The 18,936-nt window shown below is 37.3% G+C and overlaps 1 protein-coding gene across 1 annotated transcript; it reads left to right on the forward strand.

The window, feature by feature from the left end:
* The first annotated feature begins 16,129 nt into the window (after positions 1-16,129).
* On the forward strand, positions 16,130-18,318 carry LOC149173004 (uncharacterized). The gene is made up of 2 exons (XM_089427864.1): positions 16,130-16,354; positions 16,626-18,318. The coding sequence occupies exons 1-2, from the start codon at positions 16,298-16,300 to the stop codon at positions 18,096-18,098; spliced, it is 1,530 nt and encodes a 509-aa protein (XP_089283990.1). The 5' UTR covers positions 16,130-16,297; the 3' UTR covers positions 18,099-18,318.
* The last annotated feature ends 618 nt before the right edge of the window (positions 18,319-18,936 follow it).

The raw sequence follows: 18,936 nt of genomic DNA on the forward strand, positions 1-18,936 counted from the left end.
GGAGGAATCATTCTACGAAGGAGATAGAGTTAGAGTTATAATTAAATTAGAACTCTTTAGAACTTCAGTTAGTGGTTATTGTATTAAATAGTTTGTTGCAAAGCAGATAGGTGTCATTAGTGGCAGTCATCGAGCTCCCCTCATGCTGGAGGAGGAAGCTCAAGGTAGTTAAAGTTATGTTTCTATATATAGATGAAACTTTTACGTAATGGGGGTTGGATATTTGAGAAAACAGAGTATTGTTTTGGCTTGTGTAAAAACTCAGTTTCAGTAATACAATTTGCTGCTTTTCTTCTTAGGATTCATACAGTGTTTCAATGCTCAAGATATGTGGTTTTGCTTTATCCTTTATGTTTTTACAGTTGTATAAATACACAATCACTCAGAATTCACTTTGCTGCTCTGATTTCCTGTGTGTATTTGTAAGCTGAGGTTTCTATGAGATGTGTTTTGAGTATTTAAACATCACATGCCCTGACTTCTATGAATGAGTAGTGTTATAGTTTACTGAAGGATGATTAACTCCATAAGCCCAATGGAAGTCTTTGTAATGTCAGTCCAGCCAACATATTTGTTAAATTCACTTTGCAAGAGTTAGCCATCTCATCAATAGTCAAAATCAATAACCTTTTGAGAGAGCCCTCTCAGGCTAAGGAGGCTAAGCCTTAGTCAAAAGATTGGTCTGAAACAGTTACACAGAGTCTACCTGGTCAACAGCCTTCCAGTGCTTGATTTTGTGATATACTGCGAGGATTATGTGCATTCGTGCAAGTTTTGCACCATATGCCTGTATCCGCCTGGATAGGTGGGTGCGTGGGCCGTTTTGTTCGACAATATTGTCTGTTAATCGCATCGGAGGCTTCCCAAACTACCTGCGCATCATCCTTCTGCAGTCGCGCCAGTCCTCAAAACTTCTTTGGTGTGTACCCCACCATCTTGCGGGCGTAGCGCGCAGTACCCATTTTAGAGCGTCGAAGCGCTACTGTTCCGACACTTCTCTTTCAAATTTGTTCAGGAATTCATCCACCTCACTTAACCAGTCATACGTAGGCACATCTCTTACCTCTATTGCTACGCAGCGCAATAACCTCATCATCATGTTACAGTTGAGTGTGGTTACCTCGTGTAACCAGTTCTACCATCGTTCTATCTCCTCGCCAGAATCTAATGTGCAGGAATTTTCGTGCTCCCATGAGATTCGACCATCCGCGGTTGGATTTACTTAGTCTTGCTCTCACGAGGTTATCTTGTAGATGTAGTCCAGATCATCATCGTTGTCGTAGATGCATATTATCTCCGTGTAGCGCGATCCTTCTGCAGGGTCTAAAGGTACCACTACACGCAGTGACTTTTTCTCAAAGATCATCTTGCACTTCTTCATATTTATCATTCCATTCATGTCAGTGGCCCAATCTATTCCCAATAGCATGGGGTAGGGATTGCTATCATCAACAATCTCTATGACTTCGAAATCTACTAGCGCACTTGCTCCTTTGATATCTACTATGATTCCCTGCAATCTCCCCATAGGTAGGATCTTTTGTTGGTTTGCTATTTGCAGTTAGATAGGAGACCATTGCAATTCAGGCTTCCCATGAGCTCCCATCTCTACTTTGGCAAGACGTTCGCATCCGATCCTAGATCCAAAATCACTTGGTCCATCTCATATTCCCCAATCTACGTGGTCAATCTCATCTCCCTTCCTATTCATGTCGTGTGCTTCCCGAGCTTCCGAACTACGCGCGGTTCTCCTGGCACGATCCCAGCGCATCTAGTTATGAGTTCTTGCAGCCCCTTTATAGCCTTGCTGTCGTGCAACAGCTTCATGCATGTCTCCAAGAACGTAGTGAGCATCGATGGGTCCATTTCTGGCTCTAATCTATCTTTACTTCCTGGAATGGAGGCATCGGCGAAGCTCCTCTTAGCTTCCATGAAGGTCTCCTTAGTGTGCTCCAAATCAAATTCTGGTTCCTTCATCGGAGCCTTGCGAACCCAGGTACTTTCTTCAGGTTGCTTGCCTTTGTCATTCCCTATCATAATTCCACTTCAGAGCATGATATTTACATTAGGGTCTTCCTTGTGCAGTTCAGACTTCATCATTTGCAGGTTCTGAGTCAGGGGAGGTGGGAGTGATCCTTTATTGCACAACCTCGCTATCAGTGTGGGGCAGTCCTCTGTCTCATGATCAAACAACGTACAATACAATCATGATGGTCACGTTGGATTTGTACAATCGCGGGCATAATGCCCTGTCCCTCCGCAATTGTAACATATCAGTTGTCTGTGACCTCTGCTTGCTCCCCCTTCACCTCGCCCTCGTCCGTGCCCTTGAAATGCCGTGTGCGCCATTCCCGCGTTTTGATCGAGGGGATGTGTTTCAGCCTGAACTCTATAGGTAGGGGTTTGATCCATAATCAGCTCATAACTTCTACAGGTGCACTCATCATGTCCCACTGACCTACAGAAATTATAGAACAATTGCTGTGAATTATACATATACTTCTATAATAGATGGTAGTTATCTGTAGCATGCTTTCCTCCTATCTGATAAATCACGCACATAGCGCAGGTGTCGCGCTTGGTCCTGCTTGTGCCTCTGGTCTTAGTGGCATTGGCCCTCCTCCTGCAAGGTAATTCGCGAACACCGCGCAGTGATCCTTGTCATGCCCTTGGTCCTTGCATTTTATGCACCATACCTCATCGCGCATCTCTGGGCGGGTTATCCTATCTTGTTTCAAACTCTGCATCTCAAGGCACAAGCTTTTCAACTATGCGTGAATCTGTTGAACTCCCAGGTTGGGATCTTGTATTGGGGTCTCATGAAATCTCATTGCAACCTCCAAGGCCTCGGCCTGAGTGCTTAGCCTCTGTTACGACAACGCATTCCATAGATGCGACATTAATGATGCTACAAACCATTCGCGGTGTTGCCCATTTGTCAACATCATGTTTGCTTCGTGAATATTGCACTTCAGTCTTTTATCCAAATCCCACGGGGTTTCGCCTGGTAGCATTGTGATTTCCTTGAACCCAATGATTGACTGTGCCTTTGACTTCAGCCTGCGAAATTCTTTGTTTAGCACCACTTGGATATCCGCGATCCCCACATTCATATTGTCATTGGAATGCTTAATGTACCAGGTCAGCGCATGATCCTGCAGGGTGCTGACCAATGTTGCCTTCTCTATATTGTTATCCATGACTCCTTGTGCTTCCCATACCACTTTTATCATGAACCAGAACTGATCTGAATCTTCATTCCCTACTCCCTTGAACACCGGTAGCTTTATCACGCTTGCCATACTGCTTCACGGTGGTGGAGGAGGTGGTATGGGTGAAGACGGGGGTGAAGACAGTGAAACTGGCAGTGGTGTGGGTGGGGGTGGTATGCATGGAATTCTCTACCTTATCAGATTGATCGCACTTCTTAGCAAGACCTTCGTGATCTCTTCTTCACCCCCTCACGAAGGTGAAATCAAGGGGCTAGTTTCTAGTTCTATGCTACCTTTGTTTCTATAGATTCTCCCACTTCACGTAGCTCCAAACATCAATCTATTCGCGTAACCTACTTTTCACATAGTGGCATCTTAATCCAAGTGTTTAAAGATTTAACGTATTTACCTCACGGTCCTTTGAGGAAGCGTCATTCTACCTCGCTATAACTGACTGAAGTATCTACCGCAAATTTAGTGATGAATCCTCCTATGATTTGATCGAGCCAGTGATTGACAAAGTGTGCAATCTTATCTTTTGATGCTTCTATTCTGCATACCACTTCTGGAGTCCACACAATAGGGTTGTCGAGTTTACACCTTCCTTGGCTATCTGATAGTTTAGCAATCCACTCGTACAACTCAGTGGGGAAGGATGAAAAGAAAATTTCGTGGATCTCTTTATATAAGTAGCAGTCTAACCACTCTACCTTTAATAGTCGCAGATTCTTGTTTTTCTACGCCACGAACTCGTGAATCTTCCTATCTAACCAATCTTCAATTCCTTTCTTTGTCGGATTCCAGTGATACGACATCAGACATCTCTATGTAGATCCCGGTACCGGTAATAGAACCATTTGTTGGCTTATTAGGCCCTGACTCAGGTTCGGAATTAATTAGCCAAACAAATCCCTGTACTACTAGCCCTTTCGGCAACAGTCCACAGAGCAAGGACAGAGGTCTCACCTAAAGTAGTATGGGAGGGTGCTAGAACCAGGTTTCTGCACCCTTGAGATGTATGAGAGGTTCGAATCGTGCATCGTTTGTTCCTATGCGCAGGTCACTTCGCGCACTTCCCTCTTCCTCACGGGCTGATGCACTACCTTCACGCAGCCCTAACCAGGGGTTGTGGAGCTCTCGCTCCATGCTTTACGCTATTACCCAAGATCTTAGTTATCTTCCTGTACCAGTTAATTACCTTCGCGTACTTGGATGTCTCATGTTATAATTAGTTATACACAACATTCATATAAGTTCGCGTAGTAAATAAACAGTATACTTGCAAATTATATCCAATCATGCATTAAATTAGGAAAAGATACATAAAAATATAGTAAAACTTCTCTTTATTGATTCTCTCAGCGGTTACAGGCTCGACCTGCCCTGCACACTCAGCTGCAGGGGTCCGTGCACTCAGATGCAAACTACTAGGCCTCTTTGCACTCAACTGCAGAGCCTTTCCCTACTCTACAACCCAAAGACACACTTTACACTTTCACTCAATCACTTATACTTCTCATTCTCTCTTCTTAACTTCCTTATTAGTTCTCTTATACACTTAGACTAGGGTAGACAATCTTGTGACTTTATTATGATTTCGCGCCCTACGCCCATAATTCGTGGAGCTTTTACCAAAGGATTTAGTCAAAACTTGGGCTTTAAGCCCCAGAACCTGACTTGGGGGGGATTCCATGCCCAACATCAATCCTCAATGAAAACATCACTATTAAGCTCAGATCATCAAGTAAGACTTCATTGATAAACAACAGAAACATACTAATACTTATTAAATTGATCAAACATATTTTCAAGCAAAACCCTAGCTTATATATGCGCTTTCCTCAAAGCATTTACGCATGTATATGTGCTTCTCCAGAATCAAACTTGTGTATAGATCTGAATATATACACAAATTACCAGTATTAAACCCATGTGTGCACACACCTTTCAGGTTACAAAACACATGTACAGATATGAAATTACTAGCACAAACCTTCTCCATGCCACATAAATTTAGACATACCTAGATCTTGGCATACACAGAAAAATCGCATGACAAGACACTATCATCACTGATCAAAACAACCCATAATCAACATTGTCATCTCAGATCTATTAGATTTGATCCATCATCAAATTCCTAGGTGCATACTTAGTTTTAGATCAAGCAGATTATTAACATCCCATTACATGCATACTTGCTTCAAATATAACTATTCATAAAATATTGATCACTTTCACACCTATACCACTTTGATCTTCATCTCCTTTTATAGCTTAGCCCTTATCCAATACCACAGGTCAAAACCATACTAATGTCGATGGTATTCTTAGATGAGATCAAATATCTGTTATTGAGCTCAATACCACAGGTCAATAGCATGCTAAAGACCCTTGGTATTTAGAATACCACGGTGCATAAAATGTACACGTCTTTACTTCTTCATGCCCGCGTGTGTAGACAACTTTGCTTTACAGAACTTGCGTATACTTCTTGAAATTTCAACTTTATCAATCCTCTGTCTCTAAACAGCTATGCCTTTAACCAAACTCTTTGTCACATGTAGACACATCCTGTTGACATCTTGATCATGTAGGATTCGATCAAAAGACAACTCATCAAGTAGGTTTCCATCAAGGACAACACATTAGTCATCATTCCAACAATCTCCCCCTTTGGATTTGATGGAAACCATATTGGTGTTTGGTCACCACCACTTGTAGATATCTGTAAAACACATCAAGCTAAGCACCAAGATTTTCAAACACCAAGTTACTCTCCCCTTTTGACATCAAGGGAAAAGGGCTGACCAATGTTGGATGAAGGTTTCCCTTTTAAGTGTTGTAGATCTGAACTGTTGAGTATGAACATTGAATATTGACCATGCTCCCCCTGATCACATGCTGAAATTCAGAAGGATGTACAATAAAATACATGGCTCTATGACTCAGCTGCATATGAATTATTCTATCACCAAGGACTCAAAATTACATCAATCACCGAATCACAGTGGGGTTACACATTACATCATATTCCCAAAAAGGCTTGTCCACAATAGTTCTTACATGACTTAATTTGGCAATTATTACATCATAGGTCTTTACATGACCTTTACATCAAATGAAAGATATAACAAGTATAACAAGTATAAAAAATACCAAAGACCTCTATAGTAAGGTAATAAGACCAAGACAATTTACAAAAACCATCATATACATGGAAAATTTTAGGGGCTAATGTTCGCCCAGTGGGCTAATTTTCCATGATTTTTACACAAAAAAGATTCGCCAATTTCCAATTTTATAAAAGACGATTCGGCCAAATTTTAGAATATAAAATTATTTTACCTTAAAAATCGCCAAGATTATAGAGAGACTATATATAAAATAATTATAAATTTGATTAATTTTACAAATATATCAATAAACATTTATAATTTGCATATTAGGGATTAGTGAGATTCGCCAATGTTTTAAACTTCAAGAAAATTTTCCATCCTTAAAATTTTCCTTGATCATATACTATGTAAGATCTGCATCATAATCATATGTAAGCAGCAATATGGACAACAACATGCACTTCCTCATCATTAACCAAGAACTCAACAATATAAGCAACATCACCATTAATAAGCATCATTATGTATCAAGGAATTCTAAAGAAAATATAATGCCAACAATGCATTATTAGAAGCATATAAAATGATCCCCTTGAACTTGTGCCATATCTGCAGAGTGCACTCAACCGATTACAAAACCAACATGAAAAATTAAAGCTTGTTTCTTCATCATACCAAGATATACGTGAGTGTTTAGTTTAAAACTCGTGTATATACACAACTTGTCTTTATGGGATCCGCGTACAAAAATTTGAAATATTGATACTTCACAACTTCATCTTCCCCTGAGACTATACTGCATGTACCTATTCACTGCTACTACATCAAATGCATTGTCAGAAACATGAATATCATAACAATCATAGGAATCATCATCAAGATAAAACATGTATTGCTCCCCTGAGATTACACATCACTGATCCTAAGGACTTGATAATCATATTTTGTTCTCATGTACCTCTTATCACCTCTGTAGTAATTGTTAGAATTATTCTTTTAAGAATAATGGACTGCAATGGGCACCATCTTCTTTTACTCTAAATCTGAATCCTCCTCATATCTACGAGAATTCCATTTTTCAAGCACATATAATTCGTCTAGGTTTCTATATCCTCTTAGTATGACTTTTCTAGTTTCTTCATCCATAACCTTGCACATGGTTGATGTAAACACAATTATGTTTCCTTTATCTGCAATTTGACCTACACTTATAATATTTTGCTTTATACCTTGAAATAATAAAGCATCAACTTCTCCTCTATGTTTATTAATTTTGGCTTTACCCTTTCCGAGAACTTTTGGAACAATAGTTCCAAGAATAACATTACCATATTTATTTTTCTTGAGAGACTCCATCTTACTTTTATCTCTTGTCATGTGATGTGAGCATCCGCTATCTATGTACCATTCATCATCTTCTTCAAATGAGAAAAGTGCAAGACCACACCTTATCTGTTCTTCTTCTTTCTGCTTGTTATGATAAATGTTGGTGGATCCATCTTTTTCAAGTCTTCTGACATCAATATTCTTGTCTGGTTTCTTACCATGTTGTATGTGTCAATCCATAGACTTGTTCCTGCATTCTTTTGCTACAGGTCCAAACTTGTTAAAAGCATAACATCTTATATGAGTAGATAAATCATAATACTTTTGTTTCATATTCCTTCTGAAGCAATCAATAGCTTTGTGACCATATTCATTGCAAGAAAAACAATATCCCTTAAAGAGACCTGAGTACTTGGGAGCTGAGGATCTTTCAGTGAAGCAGTTATTTGCTTGTGATTGAAATAGTCTGCTTATTCAATTAGCTACAACATGTCCATAATTAGGGCATATCAAACATTCAACATTGTTGGTCAGAGGAGATAATCGATTAACATTTCTATAGTTAGGAGTAAATGATTTCCTTTGAAGATTCACTTTCCTTGTTTTTGATAAGGTTTACTTCTTATCACTTAATTGAGAATTTCAGGTTTTACAATTTTACTCTTTAAATTCCTTGCCTCAACTTGTGTACTAGATTATCCTTCAACAGTTTCACGAAAACAAAGACCAGATTTGATGGAGGGATACCTTTGACTACTAAGAATATTTTCCAAAATCTTAGTAATATCTTGAAATCGTAAATGTTTATTCTTTTCTTCTAATTTACCTTTTAGGATGTTTATCTAAACTTGATGTTTATTTTCCTTTTCTAGATATTGCTTCTCCATAGCTTCTTCAACCCTTCTTTCTTTGTCCACTTGCTACTTTAATTCGAGAATCTCTTCTTTCAACCCATTTTTGTGTTCTTCAAATGATTGAAGTAGTTCTTCATTCCACTTATCTGATTTTTCAAGATATTCTTTTAGAGAGATGATCTTAGCTTCAAGACCTTCACAATATTGTTTAGATACCATACTAGCATGATATTTTTTATCATAAGTCTGCAACTTATCTTTAAGATTAAAAATGTTCTTCAAAGCAAGATCAAGTTTTGTTCTAAGATCGAAAATTTCTTCTAACCTGTCTTCTTTAGAATCAACAAGTCCATTTGACATAACAAAGGTTGACACATTGTTAAGAATAGGATTACCTGACAGTTCCCTCTTTGGGATTTCTTCATGGATTGCTTTTATCTTATACCATACATGCTTTGCAAATGTATAATGCATAACCTTATTTAACATTGAATAAGATATGCTACAAAAGATTTTACTTAAGCCTTATTTTTCTTTTGTACTTCCTCGTTTTATGGAGGAGACTTGGTGTAGCCATTGCATATTAGACACCAAACATCAAGATTCATTATATTAGACTTCAGCTTTTCCTTGCATTGTTGATAACTTTCTTTTCTTAGCATAGGTACATTTGCATTGCCCATTGTTTCTGACTTGCCTTGATCTTTTTCTTCTAGAGGAATCATTTTTGAATCTATCTTCCTTGCAGAGTGCTTACTTTAAATTTTACCCATGAGAGAAAGTTCAATTACTTTACTGTCATCATCACTATCGTTATTTCATAGACAAGGAAATTGATCACAATTAGCATAAGATTCCATACTTGAGTAAGTACATTTCCTCTACATTGACTTAGTTTTACCCAAGCAACTCTTTAGTTATTTTTTTACATTACAGGAAAAATGTTGAAATCCAATTCACCGTCATATTTTGGAGTTAATTATTGCTCCAATAGTGTTGTTGACGTGGAAAGGATAAGCCACCAATGACTCCATGAGTGTGTTGTGTTATGTTGGTTTCATTTTTTGGAGTCAACATTTGAATGGGAGTGTTGCTGAATAGGATAAGTACATTGTACTTATATTGTGGGCCTCACTTATCCTCCTCACCACATGACTATGGTTACTAGAAACACAACTTGTTGTATAACAATGCTCTATCCATACATTCCTATCACAAGGAACCCAAATTGTTGATAGGAGTTATTATTTAAGATAATTTGATGGAATTTTATAAAGAAATTTCTATGTATATAGATATATATAGATATATGTAATAAAATTTAGAATAGTTTTTTTTATATATTTAAATTTCTACCAAATTCAATGCCTTCACCTTTGGAGAAAATCATTTGAAATAGGTTCAAATGGACATATATCTTACATTATCACATCGATCTTCAAGATATTTACGAAAGTTTAGAAAGAGAGAAATAGGTTCTAAAAAAATTTAGGGAACAATTTGCTACTTTTATATCCATATAAAAAGAAAAAGAAATAGAGGCATAGATATAAGATTGGATAAAATGTGAAATGGGTATAAAAGGGTTTAACTTAGCTGCATAATTGAATTGTGAGTCAAACTGCACATTAAGTGGTGCACAAACTTTTGTTTCAGTAAGAAAAAAACACTGTTTTTATATATGAGGATAAAAAATAGTACATATATCCAGTAATTTATAGAGCATATACATTTTTACTCCAATTTCTTGTTCTGTTCAGTATCAGTCCATACATTTATGCCAACTGTTCCTAGACATTTCTAATATAACTTCCTATGTACTGAGAGGAAATTAAAACATAAAAACCTACAACATTTTTAGATGTCCCATTTTTATCAAAAACGTATTCAATCCATCTATCATCTCATAATATAAACTATTCAAATACAAAAGAAAAAAAAAACCAGCCTCAAAACTACCTTCTGTAGAAAGTAAAAAAAAAAAAACCAAATTTCAGTGGATAAAATCCCATCCACGATGCTATCCCGGGAGTGGAAGGATCCAAATGTCCATTATGTTGTCACCCAACTTAATCTCAATATGCATCCCATCTAGTGCATCTAGTAACCCCATCTTTGACATATTGTTCGCATTTTGGTTGAATTCCCGTCCAATGTGCTGAATCGTTGAGTCTCTGAGAGATCCCCAAATGGCCTCAATTTGTTAGAGCCATCGATGTAGTAGTGGTTGATTTATTTTAGTGTTGTCCTGTACATGGTCAATGATAGTCTATGAGTCTCCATAAATGTGGGTGGAGGGAATGTTCATATAAGAAGAGAACCAAAGGAGTCCCCATAAAGCCATAGCTTCTACCTTCATATTTGTGCCCCTACCAACACCCCAATGGACCCAGTATTCTTGTTCCCTTGATATAATGATCCAAAAACCACACCCACATGTTCCCCTTTGTGTCACGCCATCAAAGAACTTCGCTGGGTATTCATTTCTTAGGCGTGTCTTCCTATGTATTGACCTCTTGGGGCCACCGTTGTAGTCATTTTCAAAGGTATACCATCCAATAATGCAATCAATCACATGTGTTTCATTTTCCCTATAATCCTAAAAAATAATTCTATTGCGCCATCTCCATATTTCCCAAAAAAAAGTTAATGGGATTGTCCTCCATTGGGATTTTTGTTTTCTCCACCAGCACAAACAATCAATGATGCTATCATATTGATTGTGTGGAAAACCAATATTCCGAGCAATATAGCTCCAGATCTGTATAGTTACGGGGCATCTCAGAAATATATGGACATTGTCTTCCGTCGCATTCCTGCACAGTACACATACCCTTGACCCCTTCAAGTTCCTCTTTTGTAGGTTTTCCCATGTCAAGTTCTTGTTTTTCCAAACAAGCCAAAGAAATAAAATGATCTTAATAGGAATTCTAGATTTCCAAAACTTATAAAACCAACATACCTCTGAGTTGTGTACCTCATGGTTGTAGAGAGTATTATAGACATCCGCCACCACTATGCCTCCTTCCTTCATTTTTCCAAACCAAGCAATCCGATCTACCCCTGCCTCCTGACTGACACTTACCAATTTCATCTCAGACCTAATTTGCTCCCATTCTTGTGTCACTGGGCCCTCTAGGCTCATCTCTCACTATCGTTTCCAGATAGGTAAATAACCATGCCATTTCCTAATGGCTCGGTTCCAATAGAAAATACCCTTTTTGTTTATACATTGGATGAATCCATCCAACAGGCGTAAATCCCTTCCCATACCTAAAATATGGTAATGTCCGATCAATATCTTGTGCCCGGATCCAAAGATCCAACACAAGTTTTGCATAAAACTATGCCTGATTTTGTTTAAGCTGAGCCATATGGCCGACCCCGAGGTAGTCCCAATGAGCTCCCTATGCATCCAAATAGTAAAATCTTTGTCTTTGAGATATTTATGTCTAATAATATTCCCCCATATGCCATCCCCAAAAATACCTCTCCACAATGTTTTTTGTAGCAACGCCCATCCAAAACACCTCAAATCCAGGATCCCCCAACCGCCCAGTCTTTTTGGAATGGTAATGGAGGCCAACTTAACCAGATGGTATTTGTATGTGGTAGTCGATCCAGACCAAATATATTTTGCCATGATCCTATTAAGATTCTTGATAATGGTACTTGAGAGGCAGTATAGATGGGCCCAAAACACTCCCAACTATGTGATCATTGATTGGGTGAGAGTAATGTGTCCACCCAATGATAGGCATCTGTATTCCCACCCAGAGATCTTTTTATAGTACCTATCCACTAACCACATCCAATCATTTATCCTGTATTTGTTGGGTTTGATATGATATCCCAAGTATTTCATGCCCCCCGCCAATATGTCAGCCCCCACCCCAAATAATCTTTGGATGTATGCAATGTCCTCCAGATCACAATTGCCATATAAAATGATAGACTTTTGTAGATTCATGATTAGTCATGTGGCATTCCCAAATTTGGCGAAGATTTGAAATAAATCCAACCATAAAAACCTATTAATCATGCCCATAATCAACACATCGTCCACAAAGAAACTATGTGAAATGCTGAAAAATCTTTTTATTATTGTCTTTTTGTATGTAAATTTGGTTCATTTAGTTATTATTCGCTATGATTCACTTTGTTGTTATTCAAACTAAAAACCTTGGAGTTTTAGCAATTTCCTCCGTAGCTCCTCTGCCGTCGTTTATCTAGGTAGCAAATTTGTTAGGATGGCAAAAAAATTGCTTGAATTTGGTTTTTTCTTCAAATAATTAGATAGTATGAGAAGTTGAATCTTGTTTTTTTTATGGTGGAAATACATTTAGCACCCTCAAAACCTCCCAAAAATACCCAAAATCTTGAAACTTGACAACTATAACCTCAAATTATCAAAATTTCTGCTAAATTTTATTAAAATCTTACCAAATTTTATCAAAACCTTAACAAAATTTATATAATTTTCTAAACAAATTTAAAACCCCATGTTTTACATTAATGCTCAGCTAATACACGCCAACGGGTTTTACATTAATACTCAGCTAATACAAGCCAACGGTTTGCCGGTAACTCTTTTAAAGTCACCGTCAATTCTCATTTTTCGTATACCGCTCTGATGGATTTTTTTTAATGAATATTTCTTTATTATTATTATTATTCTTTTTGGGTTAATTTTTAAGTTTGTAATATTTTTATTTTTGTTTATTAATTTTTTTATTAGTATTTTAAAATAATTTTGTTTTTAAAGATTGAGATATTCTAATATGAATTGAGTGTTTTTTGAGATTTTATATTTATTATTAAGTTGTTTTTTGTTTTGTTTTGTTTTTTTTAATTTATATTTATTAGTAAATTAATTATTATTATTATAATATTATTTGTGATATGTGAAATTTATTTAAATGGTAATAAATCACTCATTTTTAATAGGGCTAAATTTTTTTTTGTTTGAAAAAGGAATAAAAATGAAATTTTAAAATTAAATATTTTAAACATTTTTTTTTAACCACCATTTGATGTTTTAAATATCTTTTCCACTCAATAAATATTTCTTATAATTTAATGTCAAATTAATTAAAAATATTTTTTAAAATATAAATTAAACATTTTTAAAAACTGCAAATTAAATACAAAAAATGTAATATATATATATATATATATATATATCCCAATGGTAATGAAGAACATCCATTAAGACTAGATATGAAATTTTCAAAAAATTAGATATTACTTGGAATTCTATGTCTCATATATATATATACACATACACACATGAGAAGTATTCCAGGATAACCATAGTTTTTGTAAGTTAAAAGGTGGAAAAAATTGATAGTGTGACAGATATTTTGAATTGATATAAAATTTGAGTTTGTGATGGATAATTTAAGATAAAGTGTTTTTCATTTCAACTCTTTTGTCTAAAGAGGTTTTGGGAATTGGCAAATGTCCAGTTTCTTTGATTTTATCACTTCCTTGTAATATATTTATTACTTTTTCCCTTCTCACTCCTTACCACACTACAACTTTTCCTTAAACTTTGAAGTAATAATTTCCAATATTATATTTATTTTGCTAAATGATCATGATCTCTTTTCTATCCCATAATGATCTAATTAAGATGAGCATCCATATGCCATCCTAGCTTGAGTTTAAAGTAACTTTAAAAAGCTTTTAATATTTCATTCTATTTAAGGTCTTCTTATACTTAATGATACTTAACTAACATTATATACAACCATCTTAGAATCATTTTAACTTCAGATCCACCAAATGGCTAAGGATCAAATCTCTTTTTCCTTTAAAGAAGTTTGCATTTCAAAAACCTCTAAACACTTGATAATTCCAGAATTAAAATAAATCTAAACTAGTTTAATCATTAATTATAATTATTAATTTTATGTTTTTAATTTAATTTTCATTTTTATTTTAATGTGACCCAATCAAAATATTAAATATAATATTACAATATCTCTATTATACTCCTCTTAACACACTAATTAAAAATACATGTTACTTTTATTAATTATTTAATGAAATGATTAAATAATTCATTAGATCAAATACTTCAGTATACACATGTCAAAACTTTGTAAATCACTACGTACTTAAATATGAAAAGTTTTTTCCTTTACACTTCATGAACTTCTAATACTTTTATTTTCCCCGTGTTTCTGTTGCACTAAGGTTTTTGCAGACGTAATCATAATAATGTCAGCCGTGAGCTCATCAATTCATCCATATGTAAAAAATGAGCCTTTCCTTTATTTCTTAAAGAAAGCCAGACCTACAAGTGGAATCAAACACACACAGTATTGATTTTTATTGTGTAGCCCCAAGTTGTGTTGGGGCATGATGTGGGATATAATTAAGAATATACTGTTTTAGGTTTTAGGCTGTAAACTAAAACATTATTGTAATCAACATTTTCATTTTTAAAACAGTGAAATATTTAGATAGAGGAGAGGAATAATGATTAAAATTGATGCTCACATATTAATAAACCTTTGTTGTAGTTTCTTATGCAAACCACTTGCATTGCATTTTCTGACCTAAAATATTTAAATCTATATTATATTGCAGTGGAATGTGATAATCCGATGCAAACCATTTGCATTGCATTTTCTGACATAATATATCTATATATATTTTGTAATGTATTGGAATATAAATATACCTCTAGAGTTGTCATCTGTGACTTCATAAGTTGGTAAAATTAACTTTTCTAAAAATTAACATTCATATTATATAAAAAGAAAGAATTATTAGTGGTTTGGCCTTAAATTTGAAGTACTGCATGCTCATCAGCACGGTACATCAAAATCTACGAGGCTTCCAGGTTTTGTATAAAAAAAAAAATAAGGGATTCGTGTCGAAATGGAATGAAGCAGTCGAAGAATCTACTTACTATTCAAACATTTTCAATACAAAACTTATTAGCCAACCGGTTTATTGAAAAGGCTTTGACATAAAGATTTTCTATTTTGAGGATTTTCCTAAAGATTTTGTGCGAATCCTTGAAAGATGAGGTAACTATACTCCATTACTTTAATCATGTGAAAATTATGACTAACGCTCCCATTCTTTTCAAAACCATAAAATAATTTATTAGCCTAGAAAGGAGTACGTGTAGAGCTTCTTATGCCACGCACATTAAAAGCAGTTCTCGTAATTTGTTATCGTCCAGCATTTCGGGGCAGATGCAATGGACAAGGACAGTGATGTCATTGTACCGGGTCATCATGACGTCATCTGGGCTTTCGAGAAGCCATAGTGTATGGGTCAGCGCATTTGCAGGTGCCTGCCGTGGGATTCAGGCCGCGGTTTCTTATTGACTCGGCGTTTGGTTTACGGTAAGTAAGTTAATCTTTTAATAAATGGTTTTTTGGAAATTATAAATTTGTTGAGCTCTATCTAGAAAATGTGAGAGTGGGGCAGCTGCCTGCCTGGCTGCCAGAGTTGACCCAGTAAACACTACATACCAACAAATATGAACACATCAGGCGGACCATTTACTACCCAAGTGGCTATTTACGTTAGACCAGCAGAGACACCATTGTTTCAAATTACATACTCCTTCCTACTGCTTTCCTCTCTCTATAATTTTCTAGTTTCTTTTATATGCCGTTCTACTGATTCAGAGCTGCTTTGGATATATAAATCTCAATTGAGTATACGTCGTTCCGATGGACGTACCATCCCTAATTCCTCATTCTTCCTGAATTTTGTGATAGCATCCGAGTTGTAGGGGCGTTTCTCAAGGCTGGAGAATATGTCCGGCACTGGTGTGCCTGTGCCCGTGCAGGCGGCTCTTTGTAATTTGCTCAAGGTTAGTCAATGTATGTATTTCGCTGGAGCCACATGCGGTGGTTGGGATTGATCGGTGACTGTGTATATATTTTTAAGTCGACTGTCTAATTGTTTGATTGTTAAACGGGTTTTGAGATCTACTTGCTCTTTTTCTTCCCACAGATCCAGATTTCAAGAAATTTGTTTGTTATTGAAATCTAAACAACTTTGTTGAGAATTAGAACAGTAAATATCTGTGTATGGATTAAGCTACCTGTTGTCATAACGTTGAAGTTGGGTATATATTGCAGGTGGCCGGCAATGACAGTTGCGATCTGGGTTTAAGATTGGGAAGATGCTACGATCCCGTGAAAGACGAGAGCTCCACTAATTCAAGGGAACCGGAATCTACTTGGACAGCGGTCTGCAGAAAGAAGGTGATGGGAGGTGATTCGACAATAACAGACAAGGAGGAGGCCGGGAGTGTGATCGAGGACGACTCAAAGTCGTTACCTCCGCCTGTTGGCAACTCGGTTTGCTCTAATTCTTCTTCATTTGTGGGTCAGACGGAGCTGGAAAGAACGGGGAGCGGAATCAGCGCCGTCTCGTCCGAGAACAGCAATATGCCATCGGTGCAGGGTGAGAAGAATTACAGCAAGAAGCTGCCGTCGTCACAGTACAAGGGCGTAGTGCCGCAGCCAAACCGGCGGTGGGGCGCGCAGATATATGAGAAGCACAAGCGACTCTGGCTAGGGACATTCAATCGCGAAGAAGACGCCGCCAGAGCCTACGATAGGGCCGCCACAAAGTTTCGAGGCCCCGACGCCATCACCAATTTCAACTTCGCCGACAGCCACCCTGAGGCGGTGTTTCTGCGCGGACACTCCAAGTACAAGATCGTGGACATGCTCAGAAAGCACACCTACGACGAAGAATTGGACCAAAATAAGAGCTGTTCCCACATAAATCCTGAGGTTGTGCGCTCGAATCACTTGGAGCCCCGCGAGCACCTCTTCGACAAGACCGTGACGCCCAGCGACGTCGGGAAGTTGAATCGCCTTGTTATCCCGAAACAGCACGCCGAGAAATATTTCCCACTCGACGTGGCGTCTGGCGGGAGCAAAGGTAAAGGTGTCCTGCTAAGTTTCGAGGACGGCACGGACAAAACATGGCGGTTCCGCTATTCTTACTGGAACAGCAGCCAGAGTTACGTGCTTACCAAGGGATGGATCCGCTATGTGAAAGAAAAACGCCTCCAAGCGGGCGACATCGTTACCTTCGAGCGGGGCTCCATTTCGCGTCACCTCTTCATCACCATTCGCCACCGGCCCTGCAGTTTCCTCCCCCCGGCCGCAGCGCCGCCGAGCCCCAAACGCTGTCCGCTGTGGGTTGACCCCTTCTCCGTGGCCGAGTATCCGCACCGGGCGCAACTTTTCTACGCGGCGCCGCCGCTCATGAACGCCGTTGCTCAACGTTCGATTCTCGCTCGCGCCAGCCACGATTCTCTCAACTTCCGTGATTCGAAGGCGCTCGAGCCGACTGTGTCAGATGACGGGAATCCATCGTCGCCGGTCTTCGTGAATCTCGAGAAGGCTTTTCTGTCCACAGACGGTGATTTTCTTTCTTCTTCTTCCGTCCGGCTATTTGGAGTAAACTTAAAGCGGTCGCCGTTAAATATTTTCCCGGGCAGTGGAATCGAGGAAGACCGCCGTGGAAACACAAAGAAGCTGAAGCCGGCAGCGGCATCAGTGCCGGAGAATTTCACGGCCGGAATATACGTGTGACGGCCAGGGTTGTATTAATTAAAAATTGTAATATTACAAGGTGGGATCGTATTCACCAGGGATGAAATTCTCAGGATGGCTTCAATTTGATTGTCTATTGACATTTTAATTTGTGGTTATTAAATAAATTTCGAGAACATTTTAATAAAATCCATAATTAAAAATTTTAGCCGCATTTTTTAAACTTCAACCATCAGTTCCTTTCTCGTTCTTAACTCGCTGTCGGGATCTCAATTTCTAATAAGAGTTATTATTTTCCACCCCTTTATAATGAGCCAGTTTCCTTACAAAATTTAAACTATAAATCGCTTAAAAAGTCCAAAGAGACGTGGATAGGATTCTTTAATTTGAAAAAGTTGTATTTTGATTTTTATAATAAGCCAATGATAATTAAATTGACGTTGGATCAATAAATCTGATATGTTTTGTGATAATTGTATTGATATTAGGTGTTGATATGTTTTTGTGATAATTGTATTTATATTATGAGATGTGATGAAGGGAAGTAGAATTTTAGTATTATAGTGAATTTTTGTGTATTAGTTAAATCTTATAGTTCATAAGAAAGAAAATGGTTATAGAGTAATAGAGAAGAGATGGAAGATTGAATTTTAGATGAAGTGAGTTATGTTGGTGAAGGATGTAAGGCATAAAGAATCATATTTGTTTTTTCTTGTCATCTTTAGCTCCATCCATGAGTTTGATGATTTTCTGGACATCTAATACAATTTTAACTTGGTTACCTAAAAATGTGCCAATGCAACTCACAAAATTCCAAGAAATGTTTTGTCAGTGATACATAAAAATGGGAGAGGAACCATTTGTTGCATATAAATTG

The sequence above is a fragment of the Pinus tabuliformis genome, chromosome 4_2 (genome assembly GCF_031772625.1).
Source record: "Pinus tabuliformis cultivar Carrire ecotype Pingquan chromosome 4_2, CPIR1, whole genome shotgun sequence".
Taxonomy (NCBI): domain Eukaryota; kingdom Viridiplantae; phylum Streptophyta; class Pinopsida; order Pinales; family Pinaceae; genus Pinus; species Pinus tabuliformis.

Coding starts and splice junctions, on each gene's coding strand:
- LOC149173004 (XM_089427864.1), top strand. CDS start 16,298: ATGTCCGGCACTGGTGTGCCTGTGCCCGTGCAGGCGGCTCTTTGTAAT. Junction 16,355..16,625: donor CTCTTTGTAATTTGCTCAAG/GTTAGTCAATGT, acceptor TATATATTGCAG/GTGGCCGGCAATGACAGTTG.